The sequence below is a fragment of the Brassica rapa genome, chromosome A05 (genome assembly GCF_000309985.2).
Source record: "Brassica rapa cultivar Chiifu-401-42 chromosome A05, CAAS_Brap_v3.01, whole genome shotgun sequence".
NCBI classification, from domain to species: domain Eukaryota; kingdom Viridiplantae; phylum Streptophyta; class Magnoliopsida; order Brassicales; family Brassicaceae; genus Brassica; species Brassica rapa.
The window spans coordinates 8,932,863-8,948,544 of NC_024799.2; the positions used below are offsets into that span (position 1 = coordinate 8,932,863).

The 15,682-nt window shown below is 34.1% G+C and overlaps 3 protein-coding genes across 4 annotated transcripts; all 3 read left to right on the top strand.

The window, feature by feature from the left end:
• Positions 1-118: 118 nt before the first annotated feature.
• Positions 119-2,076, top strand: LOC103868325. Of its 2 annotated transcripts, none has more exons than XM_009146432.3 (2): positions 119-870; positions 1,712-2,076. In XM_009146432.3, the coding sequence occupies exons 1-2, from the start codon at positions 148-150 to the stop codon at positions 1,838-1,840; spliced, it is 852 nt and encodes a 283-aa protein (XP_009144680.1). In that variant the 5' UTR covers positions 119-147; the 3' UTR covers positions 1,841-2,076. The 2 variants fall into 2 exon arrangements, with proteins under 2 accessions (XP_009144680.1, XP_009144679.1); XM_009146431.3 differs by having other exon boundaries at positions 133-870; positions 1,709-2,076.
• A 790-nt stretch (positions 2,077-2,866) lies between these two features.
• Positions 2,867-4,182, top strand: LOC103868326 (glycine-rich RNA-binding protein 2, mitochondrial). Its single transcript, XM_009146434.3, has 5 exons — positions 2,867-3,098; positions 3,275-3,400; positions 3,482-3,550; positions 3,645-3,751; positions 3,855-4,182. The coding sequence occupies exons 2-5, from the start codon at positions 3,277-3,279 to the stop codon at positions 4,005-4,007; spliced, it is 453 nt and encodes a 150-aa protein (XP_009144682.1). The 5' UTR covers positions 2,867-3,098; positions 3,275-3,276; the 3' UTR covers positions 4,008-4,182.
• A 991-nt stretch (positions 4,183-5,173) lies between these two features.
• LOC103868393 lies at positions 5,174-5,770 on the top strand. The gene has a single exon (XM_009146497.1). The coding sequence runs from the start codon at positions 5,174-5,176 to the stop codon at positions 5,768-5,770; it is 597 nt and encodes a 198-aa protein (XP_009144745.1).
• The last annotated feature ends 9,912 nt before the right edge of the window (positions 5,771-15,682 follow it).

Genomic DNA, 15,682 nt, shown 5'->3' on the forward strand with positions numbered 1-15,682 from the left:
TCTCATAAGCGATCAATCAAGCAAGCAAGCAAAAGCAGGTATTATTAACCTACATCTCACCCCACGGTAATAATATACACTCTCAATCCAGTACACGCAGCAAACTTTTCTTCTCCATTTTATCCTTTTATCCAATTACACGACGCCATGTCATCATCAGCCAAGACCGAATGTGGTGTTTCTCTGATCGGTGATCTCTCGCGCACACACCTTTTAGTTTATCTCTCGTCCAAAGAAACAAACCCTAACTCTGTCATGGAAGACTGGGAAGTGGTGATCGAGAGCTCTGGAACTAATCCGAAGAGCTTGGAGGAGATTGAAGATGGCACGCAAGGTATGGTTACCTTCGATTACTTCTCTATCCAGAACTCAAACTCAAACTCAAACTGTGTGGGTCGCGTTGATGCGATTGATGAAGATGGCTCTGTCCAATCGGGTAGTCCAGGCTGGATCGAACCTACCTCCGACGCTCCTTATGGCCCTAAGCTTTTTAGCGAGTTGTGGTCGGACTCTAGCAGCGATCGGCTCGATGATGTGAACAACGACGAGTTGGGTTTGGAGAAATCAGAGGAATACAGCAAAAGTATAGCGAAAGAGAAGCACTTGGATAAACATACAGAGAGAGAGGAGGAATCTCCAGTTTCAGTACAAGGAAAGTCTGTTTCTGGTGGTGGAGGAGAAGAAAGGGTTTTTGTGTGGTGGAAGATTCCGATTGACGTTTTGAAGTATTGTGTTTTCAGAGTTAATCCTCTTTGGTCTTTCTCCATGGCAGCAGCAGTGGTTGGTTTTGTTATGTTAGGCCGCAGGTTGTATCATATGAAGAAGAGCAAGAGCTCTACCTTGCAGCTTAAGGTCCTCCTTGATGATAAGGTAACTCTGATTGTCTATTTTCTTTAAGTCTGTCTACTTCTTGAGGCCGTTTTTTTCTGTTCCTGTTTAATTAGATGTTTGTTTACTTAAAATTTAATTGTTGATTTGATGGGGAAATCAGATTACCAGCTACAACTGTTTGTTTTGTTTAGTTAAAACCAGCTAGTGGCCCATTGTCATAGTATTCACCAACAGCTATTTTTTCCCTGACTCTACTACAAAATGTTGATGAAGAAAGTGTTTTTGTAACCCCCTTGGTTGACTCTTAATAAATTCTATTGGAATGGATAATCAAAAGTGTAGTTGGCGAGAGAGTAATGAGATAATCTTTCAAAAGCCACCTGAGTGATCCATTTCTCTGTGCTTCTTTTTTGTGGTTACTGGTTACATTTTCTTTTGCATGTTCTTTTGAAAGTTCCTTAGACTAGTTCTTACTTTGTTGTCTTCTTTTGATACATCTTTTTGGTTCTTCATTGTAACATTTTCTTGTTTTTTTTTTGTCGGAGATGGAAGTTATCCTATTTTTTTCGGATTTTACATATTATATCGATGAGAGCGTGATAAAAGGTGTGTTAAACCACAATGGTAGGCTTAACCGGTCTTGAGGTATTACAAACCATCAATAAGAACCTAAATTTGAGTCCTGTTGCTTACGGTTGCAAATAATATGGCGGATTATATGTGTCATATGTCTTTTGCTGCTGACTTTCATGTTCTTTCTTGAGCTTACTACTCATCTTTTCACTTATCAAATAAAGAACAGAAGTCGTGAGTATTTCCGAACACAATTTGGAATATTTTATCCACACCATCTGATTCTTCTTCTTTTGTTTCTCAGAAGGTGGCGAGTCATGCTGCTCGGTTGAATGAAGCAGCAATCTCATTGGTGAAACGTGTGCCCATAATCAGGCCAGCACTCCCATCATCGGTGGTGGGTATGAACCAGTGGTCTATGATGAGTTTAAGGTGAAATATAATGCATATATATGCAAGATAAATGATTGATGTGGTTGGCATGTGTCATATGATTGTGTTATATGACAAGTCTCAAAATGGTTTAAAACATACAAAATATGCTTCTAAGTTTGTACCGTGTGTGTGTATATAAATATTGTTACCTGTTTGATGTACAAATTGGATGGAATGGTTTGATGGTTACGAAAATGTGATGAACGGTAAGATATAACTACAAAAAATCTTCTAAAAGGCATTGTGTATGTGTAAATATATCACGCTTATTACAAAAAATATCATTTATAGTTTCTCTCGAGTCCGAATTTTATTCGCTATCAAATACGAGACTTCGTCTCTACATATTTTTTTGGTGCTCATGTTAAAATTGTCTTTAAATATTTAACAAACTCAACGTTGGGAAAAACAGTCGCAGCGGAATCGTGTTTCCCTGACATTATGTGAAAAAATACTTCGATGATATTAAAATAAAATGAAGACAAGTATTTTTTATGTTGGAAACCTCTTCGTTGTGAGAAAAAAAAAATAACAGAACAGTATTAGAACAACAACAACGTCTTCCATTAGAACAACATAAGACTCTAACTAAGCTATCTCCAACACAAAAAAAAAAACAATAACAAGAAAGCAACACCAAAACTTCAAAATAGGCAGCCACAAGACGACCTCAGTTCACTAAAATTCCGGCAACCAGAGACTAATTCGAATGGGTTCTCCAACCCTCAGTTTTGTTCGGTGGCGCCATGTTTGAAATCAACGGTTTCGTTCTTGTTTGGTCCGTTGACAACAGTCAGATGATATGATCTAAATGTGAATTCAAAAAACAAGCTAATTTGAATGAATGTGTCCGAATCTTTGAATGTACTTAGTCGATTTAATGAGGAATAACTTCGGATTTAACGGGTGGACTATACCAAGTTGGATAGCCTGTATGGATAAATTGGAATTCTTTAAACTGTTTTTAGTAGTTTTGTGGTCTTTTATTATTTTTTAATAATTAATTAAATAAAAAATTAACTCGAAAAAAAAAAAGAGCATATGGAAATTTTTTTTGTCCTGCTAGAGCCTACTAGACGTTGATTCTAGTTTCGTCCAGTATACAAGGGATGGTGAGAAAATAATGTATAAAAGAAAAATAAGATACTTTTCGCTAGGACCTTTATATACCCCTTAAACCCTTCTCCTTGGTTTTATTCTCCTCTGCCTCTTTCCTCCCGGCTCGCAAAACCCTAGTTTCGAATCTTTAACCACAACAGGTATCAATTATCATTGTTGATCTTCGTTCGCGTTAGAGTTCTTTTGATCTGTATCTTAGAGTTTGATTATAGAGTTTTTCGTTTAAATTAAATCCAGATCTACTAGTTTAGGATCTATTCAAACAGATGATTGTTCTTGTTGCTTATTGTTTTTATTACGGTTGGTTTTGATCTAGAAATGGCTTTCTGCAAAAGTCTCGGTGGTCTACTCAGACAAGGTGTGGTTTCTCAGACCGGAAATATTCCGGTTACGTCTGTGCTCGGTTCTCTCCGGTACATGTCTACCAAGCTTTTCGTTGGAGGTAATAATGTTGCGTTCGTTTCTTAAGAGATTGGGTTTCTTAGTGCTTTAAAATGTGTGGTACTGATTGATTTTTTTTCAGGTCTCTCATGGGGAACTGATGACCAATCCTTGAGGGAGGCTTTTGCAAACTTTGGTGAAGTGGTCGATGGTAAGTTAAAGTTCAACTTTTGTTACATTGATGAGAGTTTATGACTTTGTGGTTTTGGTGATAACAAAAGTTGATTGTTTTTATTGATGTGCAGCTAAAGTCATTGTTGATAGAGAAACAGGAAGGTCAAGAGGTTTTGGATTTGTCAACTTTACTGATGAGACCGCTGCTAATACTGCCATTTCAGAGATGGACGGAAAGGTTAGTATTTGAGTCTTCTGTTAGTATTCATTCTTTTAAAATGCTTTTTGTTTGTGTCCTTGATGGTTAACTTATTAAATGGCTTTTGGTTTTGTAATTTCAGGATCTGAATGGACGGAGCATTCGGGTGAATGTTGCTAACGAAAGACCAAGTACTCCCCGGTATGGCGGAGGTGGTGGGTATGGAGGAGGTGGTGGTGGTGGCTACGGTGGAGGTAGCTATGGAGCAGGTGGTGGTGATGGTGGCGGTTACTAAACAGAGGAGAGTTTCTTGTGAAAAGATTTGATGGTTTTTGTTTAGTTGGGTTTCTTTGATTGAATCTTGTGTTACAACTTGAACCTCGTTAGCCATTCATCGTTTTTTCGATTAACGTCTTGGATTGAACCTTTGTCGCCCCCACTAAAGTGCATCTAAATACGGCCTTTTCTATGAGTTTGCGTTAGCTTCGGATATTGCAGGTTAATAACTCCTAAGCCTTGTTCTAAAAATTGGTCGCCGCCGATTAATCGGACGAGTAATCGTAAAGCGGAAAGTAACCGTGGCGAAATGGTTCAATTCGTTTCATTCTACGTTCAACCGCGTAACGGACGCGTAATGCCGTGGAATTAATAAAACGTCCGTTTAATAAGCAAAAACGCTTGGCCCAAACACATCATTTTCTCATATATATATTTTAGTTTGGCCCAAATTTTTGATCTATTAATCTAATCTTCTCCCAAACTTTATTCCCTATACAAAAAATTCTCCATTTTCTTTGAAATCCCGACTTTGAAAACTAACAAAATCTCATTGGAACATGTATTATATATGTTTGATGTGTAACTTTAACATGTATTATACATAAATACGTATAAATGAAGTATTATACATATAAAATACCAAAAATTCCGGCCCGCGTACTTTCCAATTTTTTTCCGCTTTTCTGATAACTCGCTGGGTCCGGATGCACCACACGCGTTATGCCTAGCGAATTTCCGAACAAGGCTCCTAAGTGATATATTTGTGATCCAGTAGCATCCTTGAAGCTCCAAAAGTTACTTTCTTTATTTGAATTATTATTATTTTTTTCTGCTTATTTTTGTATAAGTCCAAATAATAAAATTATTATTTTTGAATGGACGGAGCATTCTGCTTTAAAAGTTACTTTCCTTATTTGAATTATTATTTCTTTTTCTGCTTATTTGATCAATAGTATTTAAAATAAATAAAATTATTTATAAAATTAATATTGTTCGTACTTTATTTTCAGCTAAAATAATGTATGTGTTCTGAAGCTAATATGGAGGATTCTGACTTCTAAAAACTCATTATGGATGAGATGGATTCAGGTATATCTTATTCGCAAAGGTTCTCTTTGGACAGTGAGGGATAAAACACAAACTGGTTCATGGATGTGGGGTAAGATTCTGAAGTATAGAGAGATGGCAAAGCGGTTTTATCAAGTTCAAGTAAAGAATGGGAAAACTACTTCGTTTTGGCTCGATAAATGGTCCTCTTTGGGGTGTTTGTTGGATGTTGTTTGTACAAGTGGATATATTGATATGGGGATTGGGAAATATGCTATGGTAGAGGACGTAGCAAATCATCGCAGACGGAGGCATCGGGTTCCGTTTCTTAATCTGGTGGAAGAGGAGATTACTAAATGGAAAGAAGCAGCTTCGGTTGAGGAGGATGTTGGATTATGGAAAGTAAATGATGAGAAATACAAAAACAGGTTCTCCACTAAAACAACTTGGGAATTGTTGAGAACAAGAAGAGCTAACTGTAATTGGAGTAATGGAGTCTGGTTCAGATACGCAACTCCAAGGTTTGCTTTTCTCACATGGTTATCTATGCATAATAGATTAGCCACAGGTGATAGGATGTTGAAATGGGGAGGAACTGTTAACTCTGCTTGTTCGTTGTGTGATGATCCCCTAGAAACTAGAAACCACTTGTTCTTTGAGTGTAGATTCTCAACAGTCGTATGGAAAAATCTTGCAAAAGGAGTGATGGGAGATGAGTTTACGAGTTCTTGAAGATGGATAGTGGAAATAATCTCTGGAAATCAAACCACCACAAAACAGTTCACCCTGAAATATGTGTTTCAAACTGTGATTCATGGGTTATGGATGGAGAGGAATGGTAGAAGGCATGGAGAGAAGCCTTTAACCACAACAACAATTATTAGAATCATGGAGAGAAATATCAGAAACAGATTTGCTTCAGTCCAAAGAGAAGATTACACAAGGTTGGAAGATGGACTAAGATATTGGTTTTCAACAAGACTAGTCTCAAATCCATAAATTTTTCTGAAGTCTATAGAAATGTATAGGAGAAATATTTCTTTCATATGAAGCATGTAAATGTAAACCAAAGGAGTTTTTTTGTTTGAATAAAATTTAACATTCATCCAAAAAAAAAAAAATTCAGCTGAAAATAAGTATAATTTACATTGCAATTTTAAAATAATACTTTTTATATAAAAAAATAATTAAAATGACATTTATTATAAAACAGAATGCATAATTTTTATGTAATTTATTTGTTTTATATGCTTCCAACAGATTAAAAATATTTCGAATGAGTTTTAAAAAGTAGGCATTAATGTTCTTGTATTTTTCAAAGAATATAAGCCCAAGGCCCATGTGCATTTATCTCTACCGAAAACATCATCTCGATTTGGAAAATTGCTGACAACTTGATGCCGTCCGAAGATATATTGGTAAATCTACTCTCCCTTTATACTTGGATAGACTTTTAAACGAAAGCTTTTTCGAAAAAGTAACTACCAAAATCCAACCATTTTTTTTGTTTTTGTTTTTTTTGGGCTCAACTTCAACTTTCATTATCCAAACTAGAGATTCTAACCGCGCTACGCGCGGTTTATTTATTTTTAAAATTTATCATTTTATGTGCATGTGATTTATTGAATATTATACTATATTATATTTTTAAAATTTTATAACTAATTTGAAAATTTTGTGTCATTTTTGTAGGCAGTTTAGATCATCGTAATTGAAAAATATATAAATTATATCATAAATAAATGAATAGGAAGAACACAATTCTCAAATAATGCACTAAAAATAATATTATAGATTAAGTTGTTAATGTGAAATATCAAATTTTTAACTATGGAATATCTACAACGATTTTTAATATGTTTGATTGTGTAATATTGAATTTAGTAAATCAGATTTAAGAATTTGTAAAGTGAAATGAATTAGAAGTATATAAAATACATTATAAATTATATTAATGTAATATTTAATTCTTTTTGTCATCATATAATATCTAATTCATTTTTGTTATATTTTTTAATTTTTATTTATTATTTTGGAATGTCAACTTATGATTGCTTGATTTTCTGATACCATATTTTCGTTTAAAAAATTAACATATTTTTAAGACAAAATAGTAATTGGTTGATTAACTGTCGTTTCTTATTAAAGGTATATTAATAACTTTTGGATATTTTCTATTTATTAAAACAAAATGTTGTTTTATATATTTTTTTATCAATTGCTATGTGATATTTTTTTAAGTGTGGTTGCATGCAGTATTCATAATTTGGTGTTTTTCTATTTAAAGTAGTTCATTTTTATAGGTTATATTTTATGTTTGATCCGTGTTATTTTTTCAAATTTTGGTGTTTTGTTACATAATGTTATATTTTATAAAGTTTATGAGTGAATGATGTTGAAATAATCTATAGAATGGTGTGCTATTTATTATTTTTGTGTTTTGGCTGTGGTTATTTATAGGGAGTGTATATTTTTGATAGATATTATGTGTAATTAATTAATTTTCTTCAACTTGGGTTTTAAGGAATTGATACAGCTATTAAATTCAGTTTTTTTATATGTTGCTTAATTTTTTTCCAAGTTATTTTTGACCACTATTTTCATTTTTACATTGATCAAGTTTTTATTTAAATGCTAGATTTAATTATTTTATGATTTCAAATATATTTAAAGTCTGTCAATTTGTGGGTAACTAATTGTTGTTTTTGTTTAGTTTTGATTTTTCTGCAAAGACTCCTAACGGATATTGATTTTTATAATTTATTGTTCACTTTTGTACATACATGTTTTTATTTATTTTTTAAATATGAATAAATATAAAACTTTAATTTTAATTCAATATCACAATAATATTTTATAAAAAGTAATGGACATTAAATAGTTTTTTTGTTAGATAATAAGAAATTAAATATTTAAGAATTATTTATAAAAAAATTATAAATCCAACCCCACCCCTAAATACTAAACTCTAAACTCTAAATTCAATTAATTTTATTTTAAGAAATTTAGTTTGTTTTTAATTGGTTATTTTAAATCATATATAGACACCATTAAATGCTTATAGCCTCAAATCAATTTTATATTCTAGATTTTTGTGAATAATTTCAATTGTATCTAGCCAAAAAATTTAAAATTATCGTTCCATGTTGTCTCTTGCATGCCCATGGATTCAGCAGAAATTCAAAAAGTTAACCTATTCCGGAATCTCCGGATCTTAAAATTTTATATAGCTTTAATTATTTGAAAGGCTTGAATTCTTTAAACTTTATTATTGTTATTTAATTTCTATGTTAGTGTTTCAAATATTCTTTTACAGATATTAAGCTATTTTATCTAAAATATTTTTCTTCTGTTAATTTATTTTATTTTATATTCATTTTCATTTTATTTCCAAATATTTAGTCTTTTGGAATATTTTCAATACCATATATCATAAACTTTAAAATATATTTTTTTTAATTGCTGGAAAAGCTTACATTCTATAAAGTAAATTACTCTTTTTGTTGGTTAATATTTATGCTAATGTTACAAAGATTTGCTATATACATATTTATAAGTAATTAAGAATTAATTATAGAAGTTTATAAACCCAAGTCACCCTTAAATACTAAATCCTAAGAAATAATCACTAAACCCAAATTTTAGTATATTTTTGATTAGCTTATTTTTGAAAATTGATATTCAACTTATTGTATTTTCAATCAAATTCTCATGTTTTCTTTTGTTAATTTAGCTTCCTTATTATTTTATCCTATTTAAAAGAAATATATGTTTATAAACTTTTGACACTTTAAAAAATATAAAATTAAAATAGTATATTGGTCTTTTAAACATTATGTGTACACTTTTAATGGTTTGTGTACTCAGTTTTATATTATAGATTATTAATATTTGGACTGTTCACCTCCTCCCCGATCTCGAGTCTATTGTGCTGATAAGATATTGAACCATTTATTTCTGTTAAACAAATTGATGATGATAAAACTGTAGTATGTGTTACTCTTTGGGATATCTATTAAACTTCCTAACTTTCACTATGATGTCCTTACATGTTTTTAATATCTCACAATTTGTTATGGAGCATGGAGAAACAAAAGCTGCTTTTTTTTTAATAGAAGAATTATATCCATGTTTGTATTCTTTTGATCAACATTTATTTCACTAATAGTTGGTCCCCATATCCAAAACTATCAACGCAAAAGAATTTAATTGTTTGCTTCATTATTTCTCATACTTCTTTCCCTCTCTTTTTTTCCTCTACGTCCTTAGATCTAGACACTTTTCACTATGATGCATTCATTTTCTTTTGATCACCTAACTTTATAGTCATCCAAACTATTGTGAAACTTGGTCATTTTCATCTCACATTGAGTGAAAAATGAGTTCCTATCAGCTATATTATACATTTCCAACTTGATTATGGGTGAGCTCACACTGTTGGTGTCAATCATCTTCGCCTTTTTCTTGCATAATATATACTCTCTCCATAGCCAGCTCTGAAAAAAATATAAGGCTAAAAAAAAAATATTTAAGCTATTAGTCATTGATTTATCAACAAACAATAACAGTTAGAAAAATTCTCGTGAAGGGAGCATTTACATTGGCTAACAGAGCTATTTACAATTATTCTCAGATATTGGCCATCAACGTCATTTAAGTATTGAGGGGCTCTCATCGACCAATTAGTATTTTTTTTCTTCAACTGCTTTACCCACATCCCCAACACCATCATATTCCCTATTAAGGGTCTGACTGGTTCAAACGCAGCGGTTGCGGTTGCGGTTGCGGTTGCGGTTGCGGGAGTTTGTGGATGCAGGCGGTTGCGGTTTCTAGCGGTTTTAAGAGATTTGTACGACTGGTACTGCGGTTAAAAATTGATGCGTTTGCGGGTGACTTATGACTGGTTAACTACCAAATGCTGTAACAGACAAATAATAAATTAACAATATTTACATTTAATATAATTATAAAAATATAAAAAATCATAAAATTATAATAAATATAAAATTTTTATTAAGAAAGTTATAATTTTAATTTTTGAAAATTTATTAAAATTGTTTTTATTATAAAATTTTATAATATTAATTAAAATATAATAGATATATTTTAATATTTTCATAATTTCAATTTTACATTTTTATAAAATATTTTTACTTTTGTATATATATTGTTTTAAAAAAAAAGAAAAAATTGTATCCTCCCGCAACCGCCCGCAACCGCAAACGCTAGCTGGAGCCAGCTTTTGAATTTATGAGATTCGGAGCGGTTTGAAGCGGTAGAGCGATTTGAGTGATTGTTGCAAACCGGCGACAACCGCTACCAACCGCAAAAGCTGCGTTTGCTGGTAGTAGCGGGAAAACCAGTCGCCCCTAAGTCATATTTATTTTCTTACAATCCTTTTTATTTGTTCGCATCAATTCTTATTTTTTTCCTTTAAGTCCTTTTAAAAATATTCAAGCGGTCTTAACAACTCTTGCGGGAAATGATCTGGAGTTTCATACTTGGCTGCTAGAAAGGCGAGAATCTCTTGTGTATTTCAAACTAAAACAAAGAATTCTAACATGAAATAAATAGCAAAAAGCATGGATTTATGTATTTTAAAATCGTAAACAGCTTGTATTATGTTTTTAAAAATAATAACATGCTTATGTTAAGCGTGAAAGTACTTACAATACTACAACATAAACTAAATGTACGCATATAATAATCTGTAATAGAGAATCATAGTCACTAAATAACTGCAGAACCCAAAGAACGAACGTCAAGATATTTCTTATACACAAAGTTGGGAGAAAATTACTGTTGTTTTGTTCTGTTACACATGAATCTTTTGAGAAACTGATATTCATACGGATATGTTGACAAACGTATAGGAAAGACAAAAATCTAATAGTAATCAAAGAAAAGTTGTTAGCTTCTTATGAATCACCAACCTGATTGTAATTTTGGACTCTTGAACCCTGCATGAGCTCATGGTGGAGAAGGCAACAAAAGTAAAACAAAAATCCCTTAGGATACAACACTGTCTCGGGAATCTTTGAGGATAGGAGAATCCTCTCTTGTATGATGCATCCATTCAGTGGAAGGTGGACAAATGAGTTTTCTTGTCTGGTCATTTCATCTCCCTATCTTCATTCAGACCTTGGCAGGAAACTCAGAAAAGTAAGTGGTTAGCTATAAATCTGCAAGATTTCGTGCCTAGAAATTAGAGAAATTCAGGTATGACAATGGTTTGTTATACATCTCTATTCTACAAATGGATTAGCAAAATAAGAACTATGAATTTCAAGATTAAGAAAGACAAAAAAAAGAGATTCAAGTAAAAATCCAAAAGAAGCTAAAAAGATTTGGTAACAGTGGAGGTAAGTGAACATGACGGATAAAAATACAAAAAAAAAATAAAAATCAGCTGACCAGTTCAATCTATAACAGCTAGCAGCCAAGCAGAAATCATCTCTACGTTCTTCAGAGCTTTATTCGCTTTGGAGGACAAAACAGCCCGTGAATTCGGCACCACTTTCCCGGAGCTGTGATTTGCAGAGCGATTTTTTCCATTAAATCAGTGGTCCATTTTGCCATCACTTTGGTAGTCAATTTCACCGAATCGTCTCCATGTAAATTGGTGGTGTATTTCGGCTGGGTTTTGGTGTTTGATTTCGCCGGACCGGTGTCACTGTAAATCTCATGGTTCGTATCCGTTGAAGCGGTGTGTACGATTGGTTATTTGTAAGGGGATTTGGGAAGAGAAAAGTTTTCCCATTCATGTGAGTATATGTAGCTCGAGTTTGATGGGAGGTGAAGAGTTTGGATGTCATAAGTTCTGTAAATCTTTGATGGCAGTTAGTAATGGAGGGAGACGTTACACATCCTATTCCATTCGAAATTAAATTGTCTGGCTATTAGTGTTTACATATTTATTGATGCTTAAGAGATTTCATGCTATTAAGGTTTGATTTCAGGATAAGGAAGATGGAACGTGAGATTGAGAATGAGGAGATGAGTTAAATTTACCAGTTTTGGGCTTTTAATGTGGACTGTAATATAAATTCATGTGAATAAATGGGTTTCCGCGGATCATTTTTGTCTCCATCGGTAGTGTAACTTTAACAAATAATATGAGTGAGTTGGTTTTTTTTGACAGTTGTCTCCTTGTTATTGGCCACAATTAACTGGCTGACGTGGATGCCTTCTTTGCTCTAGTTTTAGAACTTTTAGTATAGTATAGATTGTGAATACAAGATTTTTAACTTCATAGAGATTTAAACCCCACATACAAACATCGAGATCTAGTACCACACAGGAACACTTAGAAGGATCCTACGCTACCCAATCTAGACGATGTTGTATTTTTCACCACAATGAAACGAATCCATCCCACGACCCCAGATGAACCATCTCTTGCACCACCTAATTCTACCACTAAAAAACCAAGATTACAAACTTACTTCAAAACCAAACCAGAAAACCCCTATTTTAAGAGACTAATGAAGATCACAAACAGGCGGCACCAAATGATTGGACTGATAAAGCATGGCCACCCGTTTCAACACCAAAGGTGCATACTCTCAATTTAGAAGCTTTCGGTAGGCTGAAGACAAGAGTTCGAATCTGGCCAAGGATCGTGAAGATCATAACCACTTGAGACCATAACCAGAGGCTAGTGGACTAAGTGGAATCTATCAAAATCCCAAAAGATCGGGTTGAGGAGTCGGCACCAGCTAAGATCCAGCTTGAGACCTGCTGCACAAAAGAGGAAGCACATCTACCATGTATGACTATCAATGCGGTACTGCGAATGATCTGCTACCAAACGTGCAAGCAACAGAGTCTCAAAATCTCCCGTAGACCAAGCGGAATCAAATGAGACTCAGCACGTTCTGCCTCTGAGAACCAGAGAACAGCTTTGCTTGCAGGGAACCAGATCGCCGCTATCGAAGCCCCGCTTGTCCACTGTGAAGTGTCTATCTTCTGTTCTCCGACAAGACCATAGACGATCCATTCCGGTTTCTAGAAGAGATAAAACATCACGCTCCTCTTGAGCCAGTCTGGCCAGCACACGCTCGCCATATGCACTCCGGGAACGTCTCTGAAGAGGGAGATCTTCAAAGCTCACCTGGGCGAGATCCGGGCAAATGAGCTATCCAACCACCGAGTCTGCTCCACTCGCCCCTACACGCGCCCCTCTCCCGTCGGATCTGAACTGCAAACGTCCACCCTAGTCCGGCTTTTAGATCTACAAGGAAGGGACAAGAAACGAAGCTACGCGCCTCCATCACAGAGTTGAGAGCCGACAAATCAAAACGGAAAACGATTGTCGAGCTTCCTCAACGAACCCTAAACGCCGACCCTTCCCGGAGCTATCTCTTCACTCGACTCGCTGGCGTTCCAAAGATCCTTCTTCTGGCTACCTAGCTATGCTCCGCCGCGGACAAAGCACCACTTGGAGCCTTCACTGAAACTCAGAATCACGTTGCATATCGCCGAGGAGGGAGACAACCACCGAGAGGGCAAATAAAAAGGAGAAGGGAAGAAGAAGAAGAGACCTCCGACACCGGGAGAGGGCACCGGCTGTCGGGGGCTGAGCGGCGGCTATTAGGTTTCTTCTAGGTTAGAGAGGAAACGAGAGGAGACGAATACGGAGTCTTTTGGTGTCTTAGATATTTTTCTTTAACCATTTTTTTTGTTTTGCGATCAGTTTTGCATGTTGTTTCCATTGACTTTTATGTCTAATCCGTCTACGTTGAAATGGTTGTTGCTGTGTTTGAAGAATATCTGAAGAAATAAAAGAAAAGTCCTGTTGAATTTTTTTTAAAAAAAAGGAGATAGAAGAAATATATAAAGACAACAAAAAAACACGTTTGGTCGAAGAGTATTATGATATATGGAAACTGCCAATAAAAAAACTATAATTTATTATCTGACTAAAGTTACACCTTCTCTCTTCTTTTTTCTTCATATCTAGAACTGAAGTTACGCCTTTTCTCTTCTTTTCTCTTCATATCTAGAAATTACACTCACTAACCAACTATAATTTACTATCTAACTAAACATTTTAAGGTAAGTGTTGGAGAATATTATCTGTTATAATATTGATAGTTATTGACTTATTGTATAATAAATCTTTTTTCTTTAACATTCATTTTAGCTAATCTTGATTGCAATAAAACTAAAAATTGTGAATATTTGGGAGATAACAGCCATTAAAATCCCGAACTTTCAAATTAAAGCCAAAAAAACCTTTAACTCATGTTTAAGCCAAAATAATCACCAACTTTTAAATATTGGTCATTTTAAACTTCATATTTTGTTGACTCGGTCATTTAAGAGCTCCGAATAGTCAATCATTTCACAGATTAAAAATAAATGCATGTTAACTCTCTAAACGACATCATTTTAAAAATCGATTAAAACATTGATCAACCGAGGTTTTGTTTTCTTCTGAAACACTTAAAAAATCTTTTTCGCGAGACCAAAGTGAAGAATATGAAGTTGATTTGAGGCTCTAGTTTTGCGAAAGAGATGATTTGAGTGTTTCCAGAAGCAAAAGGACGTCATTTAATCAATGTTTTAATCAGTTTTATAAAAATAATATTGTTTAGATAGTTAATAAACGTTTAGTTTTAATTGATTTTAACAGTTGACTATTCGGGTTTCTTAAACGGCCGAGTCAACAAAATATGAAAATTAAAATGACCAATATTTGAAAGTTGATGATTTTTTTGGCTCAAACATAAGTTGAAGGTTTTTTTGGCTTTAATTTGAAAGTTAAAGGTTTTAATGGCTGTTTTCTCAAATATTTGGGAATCAAAGTCTGATATACTCATCCCTCAAAAAAAAAAAAAAATCCAATACACTATTTTCCTTTTCTCTATTTTTAATTTTCTTTATTTTAATTGGAGAAAATATTAAAAGACCAACAAACCAAAGTAAACCTAACTAATTACAACTTTATCAACCGGAGTATCCAACCCTAGCACCATGCCTATATGATAAACCCGGATTCAATAAAATCAATTTAAGTACTCTTTAGGATTGCCTAATCATCCAATTTATTCCAATCTACTGTTATCAACCTCTTCAGCACCATCAAAATGCAACACAAGATCAAACATTCCGGATGTGAAGAAGGCTCGAAAAAGGCGTACAAAAATGCATCAGTCCCTTTGGATGTAGGCGAAACGCAGGAAATAGGGTATGGAGTGAACTCAATCCCTCTTGAAGAAATCCGCGTGAATCCTAACCAAACCCGCTAATATCACCGATGTAAACTCACAAGTTGTAGAAGAAGAGTGAACGAAAATGAAATGGTGGAGTTTGATCCATTGTGTTGACACTTGTTTCTTGGGTGGGGGGGGGAGCTTTTTTCGTATAAGCTTCCCAAAAGCGCAACGGATGTCGGAGTCATGCTTCTTCGCCATATTAGCGTCACGAACAGAGCACACATTCTTCTCAGCTTCAGCCTCGCTTTTCAAACGGGTGATTTCCTTCCCAGCTTCATGGGCTCTCGCAAGGGAAATCTGAATTTTTGAACAACTCGCTTCAAGGGCCTCGTTCATCACATTAAGGCCCTGTGAGAAAAAGAGGCCAATGAGTAAGAAGGAAACTTTGAAATGAAAAATATGAAACCCAACATAGGATGTGTGC

Coding starts and splice junctions, on each gene's coding strand:
- LOC103868325 (XM_009146431.3), top strand. CDS start 148: ATGTCATCATCAGCCAAGACCGAATGTGGTGTTTCTCTGATCGGTGAT. Junction 871..1,708: donor AGGTCCTCCTTGATGATAAG/GTAACTCTGATT, acceptor TTTGTTTCTCAG/AAGGTGGCGAGTCATGCTGC.
- LOC103868326 (XM_009146434.3), top strand. CDS start 3,277: ATGGCTTTCTGCAAAAGTCTCGGTGGTCTACTCAGACAAGGTGTGGTT. Junction 3,551..3,644: donor CTTTGGTGAAGTGGTCGATG/GTAAGTTAAAGT, acceptor ATTGATGTGCAG/CTAAAGTCATTGTTGATAGA. Junction 3,752..3,854: donor TTTCAGAGATGGACGGAAAG/GTTAGTATTTGA, acceptor TTGTAATTTCAG/GATCTGAATGGACGGAGCAT.
- LOC103868393 (XM_009146497.1), top strand. CDS start 5,174: ATGGCAAAGCGGTTTTATCAAGTTCAAGTAAAGAATGGGAAAACTACT.